The following is a 16087-nucleotide window of genomic DNA, read 5'->3' on the forward strand; positions in this document are numbered from 1 at the left end:
TTACCAACTGCTAAAAGTTTAAACCGCCCCTAGGTGGAGGAGCCAGAGATGAAAATCTGCTAAGTGTTGATAGAAACAGGTTTCACACAATGATGAAATTTATTTGGATCTACCATGCTTCAATAAAGAAAAATTTCTGCAACCTATAATGGCGTTAAGCGGAACAGAGAAGGTTGTGCGCTCTACTGAGGATTCTTTACAAAAAAGGAAGATCTACTAGTACTGAAAATGGATGCGGAGTAACTACCGCACGAGATCTACGCTACTATTGGATCAAAGCAACCACGGCAGAAGGAAAAATGAATAACTGAGATAGACAAGGAACTGTGCAGACGAACTCGTGAACCCTAGAACAAATCTAAAGATGCGGGAAATGGAAAACTTACCAGTGCAGATCTACTGCAGAGGGATGCCGCAAAACTCTGGTTCGATTCAGGGTGATGCAGCGGCCGGGGACGAAGACGACGGTGCGCTCTGTGGCGGCGGCGGAGCTCGAGCGGTCGGGGTTCGCGAGAGGAAGAAGAAGAGGCAAGGGGAAAGAATGGAAAGACCCGTCGGATTTATTTATAAGGAGAAAGGAATAAGTGGCAGGCGCAAGAATCGAGGAGCCTGAAGCGGCAAAGAGGGCGCGCCTGTCGCCTCGATCTTTGGGATACAATTAATGAAGGGAATCTTTTTAATCTTTTTATACAGAGATGACGTCATGATGGTCCATTGCTGTGTCGAGAGGATGATGTCACGGCGGTTTAACAAAGTTTATAGGAGAAGACAACATGGCGGTTTACGAGAATATAAGGAGATGTTCACAAGATTTCCTTAAGTACTGAAGATTGACATGAACATGTCCAAATCAATCTGGGGCCTAATGTTGGGGATATAACTACTGAGTGTAAACCGGCCAGGAGGGCCCGGTTCACCCTTAACTATATTGAAGCCCATGAAGATCCAGAAGATGGCGTTTTACTAATGAAGCTTAGAGGCCTGGAGCCCAAAGGCGGATTAGGGCCCATAGTGGTAAACCGCCATGGTTATGTAACTTGTATTGTAAGTTCGGAAAGGAGAGACCGAGCCGGACACTTGTATGAGTCGGCCTCGGGACTCTGTAGACTGGCCGGGCGTCAACCTATGTATATAAAGGGACGACCCGGCGGCGGTTCGGGGGCAAGAAACAACAACTCGAGACTCATGCAAAGCATATTTGCTCCCTGGTCATCGAAACCCAATCAATCCCATCACAACTAGACATATGCTTTTACCTTCATCGAAGGGGCCGAACTAGTATAAACTCCCGTGTCCCTTGTCCGGTTTAACCCCTTCAAGCTAACCCGTTGCGATGGCTCTGCGACTAAGTCCTTTCATGAGGACATCTGACGTGCTAATTCCACGACAACGTTCGTTCCAAAAATCACGCTCCCGAAGGTTTCATTCTGTTTGGACTCCGCTTGATATTCCTTTTCTTCGAAATACTGAAATAGGCAAAAAAACTCAGCAATATGGGTTGGGCCTCCGGTTAGTATGTTAGTCCCAAAAATGATATAAATGTGTAAAATAAAGCCCATAAACATCCAAAAGAGGTAATATAATAGCATGGAACAATCAAAAATTATAAATACGTTGGAGATGTATCACCGCCCTCAAGGGTCCCTTAGTGGAATCACAACATCTTGCATTGTGCGAGGGCATGAGGAGATTACGGTGGCCCTAGTGGATTCTTGGGGAGCATTGTGCCTCCACACCGCTCCAAACGGAGATTAGCATCCGCAAGGGTGTGAACTTCGGGATACATCATCGTCTTCGCGTGCCTCGGTTATCTCTTACCCGAGCCCTTTACTTATGCACTTTACTTTGTGATAGCCATATTTTTCTTTGTCATATATCTTGCTACCACATAGTTGCTTATCTTGCTTAGCATAAGTTGTTGGTGCACATACGTGAGCCTAGTTGTTTTAGGTTTTGTGCTTGACAGATTAACCGCTAGGTTTATTCCGCATTTGTTCAAGCCTTAACCGTAATTATTTTAAAGCGCCTATTCACCCCCCCCTCTAGGCGACATCCCCGATCTTTCAATGGATTTGAGGCAGAAATGTGTTGAACATTCCACTAATTTCCTGACATTTTTTATGGTACTTGTAATCTCCCCCTAATGCCCGGAAACATTCCTCATTGAATCCACATACTGGCCTTAAATAACTCCCCATGCGAGGGGCTTGAGGCATTGACGGAAATACAGTTATTCCTCACATGGATCCCAACTATATGTTGAGGGGCCAATGATGTATGTTGGGGTGGTGATATCGGTATGCAACCGAAATACCGCAGATGGGAAATACTTGGTAGCTTTCCATGTATCAAAGATAGAGGGGGATAATAGTATGCAGTTTGGTCATGAGCGTGTAAAACTGCATGACTCCAACGTAAAGTTAGTAAATTGCAATTCCAAAGTAAAGATAATGCAATGAGCTTAACTCTTTGGATAAAGGATTCTACCAAACCATTTTGAGTCTAGACATTAGGACAAATTGCTAAACTTCAATCCAAGGGCCATAAAGAAGGCACTCAAGGAGAATTCCGCAATGTTATCTATTCGATTTGCTTGAAATTGATGTCAGGATAATGAGCCAATGGTTTCGTGTGAATAAAGAACACAGTTAAGACCATCATGTAGATATGTCTTTTAGAACCATGGAATACCAGAATAGTCTAGTCAATCAATGGGAAGAGCCACTTACCTCAACTTGATGCATTCAAGGAGTCTGGCTGGTTCAGCGTAGACTTTAAGGTGTGCGAGCCTTAAAATTAGCTTTCCTGTGTCACTTGTAGTGCACATAAAATCCAAATGGTGTTAGAATTTAGCATCATAATAATCATAAACTATTGGAATTGCTGATAGTCTCGGTTTCAACCCAATGTCTCGATGACCAAGATGAATATGCCAAGTTTTTTCATGTACAAGACAATTTGGAAAACTATCTTGGGCGCAACATATGCTACGGGTTTTGTAGTATGTGTAGTACAATCCAGATGTTACATAGAAAATGTGCTTGCCATATACGTTGCATATGGTAAAGAGAATGCATTTCTCTTTCTTGTCAGTATAAGTTTCACTATGGAAACCATTTTGACAAATGTCTCTATAGCTTAGTAGGGTACGAGTTAAACTTGGGAAGCAATGAAGCATCCTGACGTTACTCGAGTACCCACAGGGATAGTAAATATGATTCAAATTGAGCCAACAAATACCTCATCGCATCTAGCGATTTTAAAATATCTCATTTCTCTCAATGAGAGTGGAAACATTGGACTTTCCTGAGTATAGAGTTTGTGGTGCATATGCCCACAAGGCACATATCATTTTTCATCAGATTGACTCCCGTAGAAATCTATATATAGACATGAAGATTCTCAAGAAAATCACTGTCGGATATATAGAATACATACAAATGAATTTGTATCAAAGTGCTGATACAATATATTGTGATATACAATATATGATGACAACAATAATCATGTTCTTATGAGAACATCATAAATGGACATAAATAAATAGATCACTAAGGAGACTAAGGGACTAAACGTATAGTCTCCAAACATGTCGTTTGATGCATATTCAACCATCATGCTCTCCATGCTCATAGGGTCTCGTGACATCTTGATGGTGTCATGTTGAGGGTTTGAAGTGAGTTTCAAACCATTAACCTTGAGGTCCTCTACATCCCGGTGGCGTGGCTTGGATTGCACGTGCTATCCCATGGGATGCAAGACTGATCTTGATGTCCATGACCTGCTTAAGTATGTTGTGGCCATTGAGGGCAAGTGCCTCAAATTGTTAGCCATCGATTACTTATAGCGGCAAACCAGAGATAATTAATTTACAAGAAATAAACTAAAAATCGTCATGGTTTGTAATAAGAATGCAAAAATTTGACTCAAGTGTATAACTTGAAAATGCTCAACCTCAATTGTGGGAACATAAACACATGGGCAGTAGATCATACAGATCTCACAGTAATATAGATAGTCTACACATGGGCAGTAGATCCAACTCATCACCTTGTGTTTTCCTAATATAATGAGGGAGGAACGCCGGTCCTGAGGGCCGCCGCGGTAGCGAGCACCACCACACCGACGAACTGGCGAGCGAGCGATGCTGTAGGCGGAATCGTCGCGCAGATGGAATCGCTCTGCCGGGAGCGTGCACGGGTGGTCGCCGGGCCTCTGTGTCGCCTGATGGACTCTTTCTTTCTCAGCGGAGAAGACTATGTGCTGATAACGTGTTGAATTGTAAACGAGAGCAACGAGAGACAATCGAACAAAATGATTGAACTATCCTCTTTACATTAGATGAAGTGCTATATATAGCACTGGAGCAGGCGTTTACAAGGGGGCGTCGGTTCGAACGGAACCGACGGGATTGCAGAAAGCAACCGCCGTTACAAGCGGGGATTAATCCCTTAATTATTATGTAAATTAATCTTAACACAAGCCACGCCCAAGTTAAAATTCAATTCGTGAGAAATAAGGCTCTGTCATGCACATAAAAAAAATGGCAAAAATTTCATAAGACAATCCACAATATTCCTAAGATATTAAGCACCTGACATTATGCAAATTTGGCAAAGATAACCTATGTTAAAAAATTGTCAAATTATATCAACGCGGGATCTATTTTCGAAGAAGAGCTCATGTGAGGGTGCGACAGTGAAAACGGTTTGTAGTTTGATTCGCTCGGGCAAAAGATTTTTTTTATTTAGAATTTGAATCTGGTTACAAATAAGTACATAACCTACCACACCTTCGATCCCGTGGAAGAAATCCACCAAAACTCTGGTTATTCTGATCACACCATTCCATCGACAAGAAAACACACATAATATCATTCGGGGAAAAAACACACATAATATGATCAAAATTTAGTGTTATATATACGGGTTTGTTAGCTTTTATCTAGAAGAGTGTTAACTATATCTCGCTCAGCTCCTCCGACAAATCCTATATTATTCTTAAAAAGTCTATCCCAATTTTCTTAACATAGAAAGTGTCCATATCAACGTCCCTACTAAGTCATGCATTTAAATCTTCACTCCCACTAATTCATCATGCATTTAAGTATACCACATAAGCAAACCATGCAATTTAGCTTATAAACTATATAATTATTTTTGCATTAATCCATGCACGTACCACCGCCACATCATACATGCATGTTAGTCAACCTTCATATTTTTGTTCGAAATGACACTTTTAACTGCAATTCTTCTTTTTTTAATTTCTAAACATATTTTTATTGATTTTCAAGATTATTTTTTGCTTTCACTAGAGTTAATTATTTTTAGCAACTATTTATGCATTTCTTTAACAAAGTTTCTGCAGCAACGGGCAAAGCATCATCTAGTTTACATGAAGATTCGTGAAGATGTTCCCTTTTTGTTTGATTACTTTATGTGTTTTTTCCACGTCACACACAATTACAGCATGCGCACCGACGTGTAATTATAGCACGCCAGCCGGCTATGCGCAACTACAGCCGAGCGCAACTACAATTGCAAGCACGCCAGCCGGCTATTGCTGAAACGTATGTCCACTAGGAGCGCGTAAGTAGAGTTACAACATGACACTTCTCTACAACATGGCAACTATATTTATGTATATTTTCTAAAGAGAAAAAACCACAGTAAAGAGGGTGGAGAAACAAAAGGAGGAAAAATAAGTGAAGGAATAAAAAATCCTATTATGTTCATATATGGTGAGATCTATACTTAAACCTCATCTAAATGAAAGGACCCTATTGGATTTAGATACATTATAACTCAGCATGCTAGGAAGCCTCTCAGGCCATTAACAATTTTGGTCGTCAGATCGCACCTCCAAATCATTTTTGGCCGTCCGATGCACATGTCCCTCCGGTGTGGGCCGCTACTCCAGAAACAAATTCAATGCCCTCTCGTTCGATCCAGATAGACGGTCGTGATGAGGCTGCCTATTGACCCCGCACCGCACCCAGCCCCTCTCGATCTCCCGACCTAGGATGAAACCTATGCGCTAGCGCTACTGCCGCCGCCGCCGCGAGAGAGATAGAGAGAGGGAGAGGGAGGGACGGAGAGAGATGGGCCGCCGCCGCGAGAGGAAGCAGCCCTTTGTTAGATGCACGAAGAGGAAGACCAAGACTACCAGTGATGGCTCGAGATTTTGACCTTGGAATCAGTCTACGATGGTGTTGCCTGTGTATTGGTGGCACTTCATCTCTCCCTCCTGATGCGTGCGAATCCTAAAGCAGCGGCCTCTCTCATTGATCCTCTCTCTTGTCTGTCGTTGTACTTCCTGACCTTTCAATCTGTACCTGTATTTGTTCTCAAGTCTTAGCTCAGTGACCGGTCAGCTTCAATGTGATGAGTTCGGCTAGATCCGCTTGGTGAAGAAATGGTGTACCTGTACCACCTTGGTGCGGTTCCTGGTGGTTGATATCCATGGAGGGGATGGGTCTGCAAAAGCTGGCACTAGGTAAGTTATGTCTGCATATTCGTTTGGTGAAGTGCGCATAGTTACTTCAACATATGCTTTATTTAATTGATATACAATTCTTACCCCTTCTTGATGTTTCGGTGATCCCAACTGGCGCTATTCAATTTTGTATTTGGGTGCCAATTTAGCAAACTGAAATCTACTTGATCATGAAACAAACTGGAAATCATGATCTACTTGAACATGTGTTATGCTCCTCTAGAAAAAATAAAAGGAGATGTCTATGGATTTCAGCATTCCATTTGTTTTCTTCATCAAGTTATTGAGATCATGAATGGATTGACAAGTTAGAGAAATATGGGTCACATACGTATTAGTTGCGGTCATCCTTATCCTTTACCAGTTTGCTTCAACCAAAAGGAAAATTCGGCACATGGAATAAAAATCTGTACACTTCCATTATGAACTCGAAGTATATTTGGATGCAGTTCCATTTGGCCATTTTTACATATTCTCTTCTCATGAACATGATATTGAGAAATACAAAAATAAAGCATTTAAGTCCAGATGAAACTTCCTCCCCAAATTCTTCATGATTGTTTCTCAATATATTAAATATTCAGTTATAGGTTGGTTTGATTTGTTGTATCTGGTGGAACGAGCTCTCCTCATTTGCGTGTAAAAATGGTTATTATAAATTTACGTAATCGTGGTGGAGTTATCTAGGATATTGTATCTGCCTCGGTATCAATATTTATTCATGAACTGTGCCGCTTTTTTTACAGAAAATGGACAAGATGGGAACAACAAGCTTCATTCCCTCCCCTTTCTCTAAAGCCCCTCTTTTTTTTACATCAATTGCTTTTTATTTTATAATTTTATTGCCAATAATTTTGCTCAGGAAAGTTTAGAGGGATGATATGCTATTTGCTAAGCGCGAGCTTCATTGTTCATCAGTTTATGGTTCACTTGCCCAAATCAAAAAATATTAATTGCAGTTGACCAAAAGCAACTAGATCGTGCTATTGCATCAGTTAAATAAACAATCTTGACAAACCTAGAATCCAAGGTATGCATTGTGATATGTTTCTGTAGTTTTTTTTTTTGCGAGATGATATGTTTCTGTAGTTGATGATCCACTAATAATATAAACGGACATGTTGTACAAGTGAAGACATGGGGCGCCAACTATTGACATTTAGGGGGAGAGCAGAGTATTTTAACATCTCTTCCCTAAACCTTGATATTTCGCCTGGTGCTTATGGTTCTATTCCATGCAAGGCCGAGAAATAAGGAATAGCTTGATGGTGACAATGACATGCCAACTTATAGGTGTATTGTATGTTGGTACTTGGTTGCTCTTTTACTGGAAGAAAATGATTCGTGTTTGTTTCCGATCTGTTTGACGAAATTGCTCTATAATGGCACGTAACACATTTTTTCATCCTCTGAGCTGCTCAGCATACATGTAAATATTTGGACTGCGAAATGGATCTTAGCCATTGACTGACAAAGAAGGGTGCGATCTTTCACCGGAGGTAAGTCCTTGCCTTCAAGTTTGCATGTCATGTGTGGTGACTTTTGTTAGAATAACTTTGCAAATTGTAAGGATATACTGCCATATTATCCTATAAACTGCTATTCCTATTTTGGCAAGCAAAAAAAATCAGAATACCATCAAATCAGTAGGGAGACTTGCATGTCCAATTGTAATTGTTTCTTTCGTACTTTCCAGAACATTTCTGTGTTTATTTTCTGCATTCTGAAATCTAGCTGGCAGCAAACTCATATTTTACCAATGCAATAATATGCAGTACTGCTACATCTACAATATAAGCTGTGCTCTGTTGGAAACAAAGGCGCTCGTGTCTTGTATCATGGATACGTACAAACCTTTGCCCTTTGAGTAAAGGTGCATTTTGGCACTCAAAAAATCATTACAGAAATTCTTATGTGTATTTTATACTGTCAAAATATTAACTCATTGTCCTAGGGCTAATGCCTTTCCAGTTCCATCTCAAATATTTTACAATCTTTCTAGCTACTATCACTTCCTATCTTTGGTTGGTTAAATAAAATATACTTTAACTGCATTTTACTCCAATCATAATTTATATAACTTAATGTAGTAAGAATCACTCCAAGGTTATATTTAAGCTGATTGGAACACTGCATCAGCTTATGATTGTTATGTTGGGAACTTGGGATCAACAATTTGGATTCTTATGTCATGTTGCCAACGGGCCATGATGTTGGTTTCTTATGTCATGTTGCGAATCAGGTTTTGTGGTTGTGCTAATAGTTCCTTGGTTTTCTCTGAACATAAAACTTTTCCCTTCTCCAACTGAACTAAACTGGATAGTCCACTGCCTTACTCCAATCAGGCAGTGACGACAGTGAAGAAGTGTTCGGACAGGAGACCACTGCCTTATGTTAGAAGCCCTTCCAACTGAACAACTACCTATATAGATGAGCCAATTTGAGGAGATCAGCACTGCAGCGACACAACGGGGAAGGAAATCCTATAATAACTTGGCATGTAACTGTTCTCTTTGTCAAACCTTTGTAATTTTTTTCTATTTTTATGTGGTGAGTGTACTCCTTGGTATGCAATTTACTCCAGTTATTGACAATTTAGTGAGTTGGTAACGCACACTTCTATATTTAACTCTTTCATTTGAAACAAATATATGAAGCAGATTATGCTAATTCAATTCTACATCTTCATATATTTACAAAAATGCCTACCAATCTTTTGTCAAAATGGACAGGCGCCGCAACGCGCGCTCACCATGATCTAGTAAGGACATATGACAGATCTTCATTTGATATCAGGTAAGTTTCTTCACAAAAACACAGTAAATTTGCTCTTCAAAGACCAAGCCATTAGTGCTTAATAAAAATGAAGCTTCTGCTCCCAATTTCTTTTCAACCATCATGTTAAAGCTAACAAACTAAAGATACGATAAGCTAAATCACGTCAGTATGCTACCTATTCATCTGCAGTAGCAGACAGCCACTCTAATCCTGAAATTGCAGCGTAATCTAGATTCGGATACAAAGCACAAGACAGGCGGTTCGTTAGGAGATTGTCGTCCCAACAAGTGGATATACTGCGATGATAAGTCAGGGTTATATCGAAATTTAACCGTCTTTGGTCGATTTCTTGTCAGACTCGTCTCTGTGAATGCTGGCATCAGAAGATTCCTTTTTCTCTGGGGGAACTGGCTGATCCTCTTCTTTGACAGGAGACGGGCAATCTTCAGCAGTCAGGCCCTTTTGTCCATCGGAAGAGGAACATCTTAGGTTTAGTCGGAAGGAGCCACCATATGGTACTTTCTGCACAGCTGGATGCTTAAGAACTGCAAGCAGTGAAAGCGTGTATTGTCAAGCGTAATGGAAACAGGACCAAACCCAATTGCAAGGTACAGGAGGCTCACCTATCTTTCCTGCAAGAGTCAGAGCACTCCAGGTGACCAAGGAACAAGAAATCGCCTGGACAGGACATAAAATTGGAGATGATTTGTCATCAGAAAGTAGGGCAGTATCATCATGTTTACAACCATACATAGAATGGCTTGAATACTCACTATTGGATTTAATCTTTTGGCCTTTATAAATGACAGTAACCATTATGCAGTATTTAAGAAAGAGCTCACGGAGACATGGTAATAAACCTACTGTCTCAAGGCATTGAAGAAAACAAAAATTAAGCTGGTTACGATTTTTTAGCTCTTATTTGAAATGGAGGGGTGGGGGGCTAAATACCTTCCTATTTTGAGGGTGTTCAGGCTAAATTCAACAAACAAACAACAACAACAAAGCCTTTAGTCCCAACAAGTTGGGGTAGGCTAGAGCTGAAACCCATAAGATCTCGCAACCAACTCATGATTCTGGCACATGGATAGCTAGCTTCCACGCACCCCTGTCCATGGCTAGTTCTTTGGTTCATGCTAAATTCAACAATGTAAAATTATTCAATAACAAAAAACTCTAAGCATGAGCAAATACCCCACTCTACCTGAGGAAGGGTTGCTGTCCACAGCATAGGCAGAAGAGATGTTGCTCTCACAAACTGCCTTATATTATCTTCCATCTTGCGAGAGCGTTCTGTACGTTTTGCTGCAACACCATAGTTGACCTAAAAGCCAAAAACTCATATTAGTCATCCCTCCATCCATTTGGAAAGGTAAGGCGTCCACACTTCCCAGTGCTTATCTTTGACCAACAATTAGTGAAATTTATGTGGTTTCTGTGATAAAAAATTGAGTTTGCTAGGTGGGATTTTAATACAAATCCAACAACATCAATTTGTATCAAATAATGTACACATTGTTTAACTAAATATCGGAATCCTGAAAAGCGTGGCCAGCACTGGCAAGTTGCCACCTTACATTTCTCAATAGAGTAACACTTAAGAAAACAAATTAATCTCATGGAAACAGTGTACAGTGGGAGCACAGACAAACTAAACAAAATCTAAAGGAAAAATAGTTGAAGGATGCGATAAACGGCATCTCGAACTTTGTAGCACAAGAACAAACATACATTTAGATAAGAAGAACTGTACACATACCTCAAAGCGAAGCATGATGAACAGTGATGTTATCATGGGAAAGATGCAAAGAGCATCAGGGGTCGTCAGATCAGTAAACCATAAAGCTCCACCCCCTTTTAAAGATGGAACTTTCTCAACCATGTTTGATATCTAGAAGCAACAACAACAACAACAACAAAGCCTTTAGTCCCAAGCAAGTTGGGGTAGGCTAGAGGTGAAACCCATAAGATCTCGCAACCAACTCATGGCTCTGGCACATGGATAGCAAGCTTCCACGCACCCCTGTCCATAGCTAGCTCTTTGTCGATACTCCAATCCTTCAGGTCTCTCTTAACGGACTCCTCCCATGTCAAAATCGGTCGACCCCGCCCTCTCTTGACATTCTCCGCACGCTTTAGCCGTCCGCTATGCACTGGAGCTTCTGGAGGCCTGCGCTAAATATGCCCAAACCATCTCAAACGATGTTGGACAAGCTTCTCCTCAATTGGTGCTACCCCAACTCTATCTCGTATATCATCATTCCGGACTCGATCCTTCCTCGTGTGGCCACACATCCATCTCAACATACGCATCTCCGCCACACCTAACTGTTGAACATGTCGCCTTTTAGTCGGCCAACACTCCGCGCCATACAACATTGCGGGTCGAACCGCCGTCCTGTAGAACTTGCCTTTTAGCTTTTGTGGCACTCTCTTGTCACAGAGAATGCCAGAAGCTTGGCGCCACTTCATCCATCCGTCTTTGATTCGATGGTTCACATCTTCATCAATACCCCCATCCTCCTGCAACATTGACCCCAAATACCGAAAGGTGTCCTTCCGAGGTACCACCTGGCCATCAAGGCTAACCTCCTCCTCCTCACAGCTAGTAGTACTGAAACCGCACATCATGTACTCGGTTTTAGTTCTACTAAGCCTAAACCCTTTCGATTCCAAGGTTTGTCTCCATAACTCTAACTTCCTATTTACCCCCGTCCGACTATCGTCAACTAGCACCACATCATCCGCAAAGAGCATACACCATGGGATATCTCCTTGTATACCCCTTGTGACCTCATCCATCACCAATGCAAAAAGATAAGGGCTCAAAGCTGACCCCTGATGCAGTCCTATCTTAATCGGGAAGTCATCGGTGTCGACATCACTTGTTCGAACACTTGTCACAACATTATTGTACATGTCCTTGATGAGGGTAATGTACTTTGCTAGGACTTTGTGTTTCTCCAAGGCCCACCACATGACATTCCGCGGTATCTTATCATAGGCCTTCTCCAAGTCAATGAACACCATATGCAAGTCCTTCTTATGCTCCCTATATCTCTCCATAAGTTGTCGTACCAAGAAAATGGCTTCCATGGTCGACCTCCCAGGCATGAAACCAAACTGATTTTTGGTCACGCTTGTCATTCTTCTTAAGCGGTGCTCAATGACTCTCTCCCATAGCTTCATTGTATGGCTCATCAGCTTAATTCCACGGTAATTAGTACAACTCTGAACATCTCCCTTGTTCTTGAAGATTGGTACTAATATACTCCGTCTCCATTCTTCTGGCATCTTGTTTGCCCGAAAAATGAGGTTGAAAAGCTTGGTTAGCCATACTATCGCTATGTCCCCGAGACCTTTCCACACCTCAATGGGGATACAATCAGGGCCCATCGCCTTGCCTCCTTCAATCCTTTTTAAAGCCTCCTTCACCTCAGACTCCTGGATGCGCCGCACAAAACGCATGCTGGTCTCATCAAAGGAGTCATTCAGTTCAATGGTAGAACTCTCATTCTCCCCATTGAACAGCTTGTCGAAGTACTCCCGCCATCTATGCTTAATCTCTTCGTCCTTCACCAAGAGTTGGCCTGCTTCGTCCTTGATGCATTTGACTTGGCCAATATCCCTCATCTTCCTCTCCTGGATGCGTTTGATATCTAGAAGCATGACAGAAAATTGAAATGACAAGAAGTCTGTGAAAATGGAAACAAGAAGGTGGTTGTGGTGAGAAGCGATGCATAAAAAATTGGCTAAACAGATGGTTTAGCATGTGAAATCAACTTACAGCACTGTAAAGAGTTATAAAGGTATATGGTGTCACAATGATGTGAAGAGTTGGCAGAAAACCAAGCCTGTGTGAACAAGAGCGAGTATTTAGAATTTAGAGAAATCCATGCAAGGTCCCTAAAACAACAAGTAGGAGCAAAAGAAGTGGATGTTGTTTATGGCATGCGGTTAAATTTTTCAGTCAAAAGGAATTTTGATCAACGCAATAAGGAGCACAGGAGTCAGAAGCAACAATTTGGAAGGGAAAGGCCAAATAAGCTACACAGCAAGATGAAATATTATTATATTGGCTAGACCCAGGCACTCACACCACGGCACCATAGTATTATGAAGGCAAAGTAGGAAGTTTGCACATGCACTCTAATTTCACAGTAAATAAGCAAATATTAAAGGAAATTATTTTCGTTAAACTGTCCAGCAAAAGTGACCCGATTGGCTGAAGGAGGTATGGGATATGGACATTATACAACTTCCAAAGTGTTTGACTGGAACAACACTCTTTTTATGTTTGAAATTGCAAATGCAAGAACACAAATAAAAAGGGCCTAACCAAATTTCCACGTTCATACATCCAACTTCAACACTAGAAATGATTTTCAGTCCCATGGAGCCATGGCTCCACACTTTGTTGCAGTTAAATGCATTTATGTCTGCCTGGGGATGTGTGTGTGTGTGTGTGTGTGTGTGTGTGTGTGTGTGTGTGTGTGTGTGTGTATAGCTGACAGTAATTGGACATGATTAGTGCGGTTTTCTTCATATATTGTGCTGCGCAGTGCACAGCCCCCATCAAAGACAAGTTCTACTACTCCCTCAGATCCATATTAATTGACGCACACCTAGTATAACTTTGTACTAAAGTTGTACTAAGTGTGCGTCAATTAATATGGATCAGAGGGAGTAGATTTTTCTTAAACTGGGTTGTCTGCTAGGCCAAAATCATTTCATGTCTCGGATGAAACAATCTAACATCTTTTTCCTATTGAATAACTTTTAAGCAGATATGTGTCATGATTGAACACTGGAAAGAAAGAAGATAGGGGAACCACAAAACTTCCTTTTCTCTCTTTCATGTTAACACTAAACATCACACACGTCTCTTCTTTCATCCAGCAAGAACTATGTATCATTTAACGGTATTTACTCAGAAAGAAAACATTAGCGCCCGCAATAATGTCACAATACAAGCACAAGTAAAGCATTTTACATACTTCCTGACCATAGGATCTGCTGCATCTGCAAGTTCTTGTATTGATTTCTCACCCTTAGTCTGCAGGAAATGATTGTGTACAGTCAAATTTCTTGACAGTAAAATATGCGGCTTGCACAGTGCAATAGGAGTAGTACAAAATATAATAGTATTTCGCTTCCCTTATTGCAGGGATCTTACATACATTCTTTACCCACTTGATGTATTGTTCAAGGTCCTGACGCATACCCTATATAAGTTTGAAGCATTAAAGAAAGTAGGGTTAAGCCTGTGGTCAAAACAAAGTTCTTCAAAGTAAAATATGACAATTAAATTTTATTTCAGCTGGCTCTGTAGTTAGTTAGGCACTTTTGCGATGCATGGGAATTCTGCAAGAACTTCATACGGAACAATTGAATCCTACAGGATACTGGAGAGGTTCTCACATTTCTTAACACACATTTTACTCAAGGGTATTGCATTCATAGCACACATTTACTACATATTCCCCATATGTGAGTTTTGGGTCTACAAAAAGATGGCTGATTAAAATTGTTGCTTGGTGGTGGGATTAACCCCAAGCAAAGAATCTTAACTTTGCATGCAGAAATTTGGTTTACTTCTCATGACCAAAAGATGGGATAAAATCTGACCTGTGACTAATTGGGCACAAGCAACTTCTGGCTACACAAGATACGAGCCTACTTACTTATAGCGCTCAGTATAAGCAAGTGTTCTAACATGCATAATAAAGTAAAACCAAAGGGAGGAACAATGGTAAATACTTAAGATCTTACATATAGTCGTTTATTGACAAGCGTCGAAATTGTGAACATCCCACAGCGTAGCAGCACTGTGGAGAGAGCAATAGAAATCCACCTGTGGTGAAAACAATACACACGGAACATGATGCACACCGGAAACGAAATTCTGAAGACAAGGTAAAGGGCACAAATTCCTCAAACCCCTAAACCCTGACCAGTTCAGACCGGTGAAGGAATGGACCGCGCCGATGAGATGCTGCACCGCCGCGACGGCCATTGATGAGTCCTCCGCGGCCCATGCCACCTCGCCGGGGAAGCTCGCCGGGGCCGCCGCGGACGCTGCGGAATGGGCGGCATCGGTGAGGGTGTCGGTGAAGCCGGTGTCGCGGGAGGAGGAGAAGCTGCGGCGGGATGGCCCGGGGAGGAGGTGAAGACCGAATGGGGGGAAGCTTAGGGTTTGCGATGTCCCGCGAGGGGCGAGCGCGAAGTGAAACGGTCGTGGTGCGGGTGGGGGTGGAAGGGTCGAGGGTTTTCGAGGATCGCCGGTGGAGTTGGATGGAAGCAGTTGAGGGAGTGACGGATGGAGGCGGCGGGCGAGGGGACCGGAGAGGCCACCGGATGCGAGGCTTCTGCGCGCGGCCGCGGCCGCGGCCAACGCCATTGCTGCTCGCAGCGCGGTACGCCCGAAAGAGAAGGCTGAAGTTCCCCTTTTTTTTTGGAACTATAGTTATTTGCCAGTGGGTTTGCAACACGGCATATGTGTTCGGTAGTTTGCATCGTTTTTTTCTCCTTACACTCACCCCTATTTGCCGGTGGGAACGTCTTGTCCCACTGAATGCGCACGCCGAAAACTAATCCAGTAATAAATGCGAGCATCGGGATTTAAAATCTGGTGGGCTAGGGATATCACAGTCCTGTAACCATCCAATCACAGATTGGTTCGCGCACTGGGGTGCTGTTGAAGGTATGAAAAAACCAAGACCTTAGAGCAACTCCAACGCGCTGACCTAAACAAACGACTTTTTGTTCGTTTTTTGTCCATTTGGGTCGGCCGTCCGCCCTGTTTGAGATT

General features: G+C 42.0%; 1 protein-coding gene and 1 long non-coding RNA gene across 2 annotated transcripts; one reads left to right on the forward strand and one right to left on the reverse strand.

The window, feature by feature from the left end:
• The first annotated feature begins 6174 nt into the window (after positions 1-6174).
• LOC123124148 (uncharacterized) lies at positions 6175-9092 on the forward strand. The gene is made up of 2 exons (XR_006460994.1): positions 6175-6498; positions 7245-9092. It is a non-coding gene; the product is annotated as an uncharacterized lncRNA (long non-coding RNA).
• Positions 9093-9279: 187 nt separating this feature from the next.
• LOC123124136 (mitochondrial inner membrane protein OXA1-like) lies at positions 9280-15746 on the reverse strand. Its single transcript, XM_044544819.1, has 9 exons — positions 15231-15746; positions 15049-15130; positions 14457-14501; positions 14274-14332; positions 13064-13130; positions 11036-11167; positions 10481-10600; positions 9900-9954; positions 9280-9821 (listed from the first exon to the last, which is right to left on the reverse strand). The coding sequence occupies exons 1-9, from the start codon at positions 15674-15676 to the stop codon at positions 9604-9606; spliced, it is 1224 nt and encodes a 407-aa protein (XP_044400754.1). The 5' UTR covers positions 15677-15746; the 3' UTR covers positions 9280-9603.
• Between the last annotated feature and the right edge of the window lie 341 nt (positions 15747-16087).

The sequence above is a fragment of the Triticum aestivum genome, chromosome 1B (assembly GCF_018294505.1).
Source record: "Triticum aestivum cultivar Chinese Spring chromosome 1B, IWGSC CS RefSeq v2.1, whole genome shotgun sequence".
In the NCBI taxonomy this organism is placed as follows: Eukaryota; Viridiplantae; Streptophyta; class Magnoliopsida; order Poales; family Poaceae; genus Triticum; species Triticum aestivum.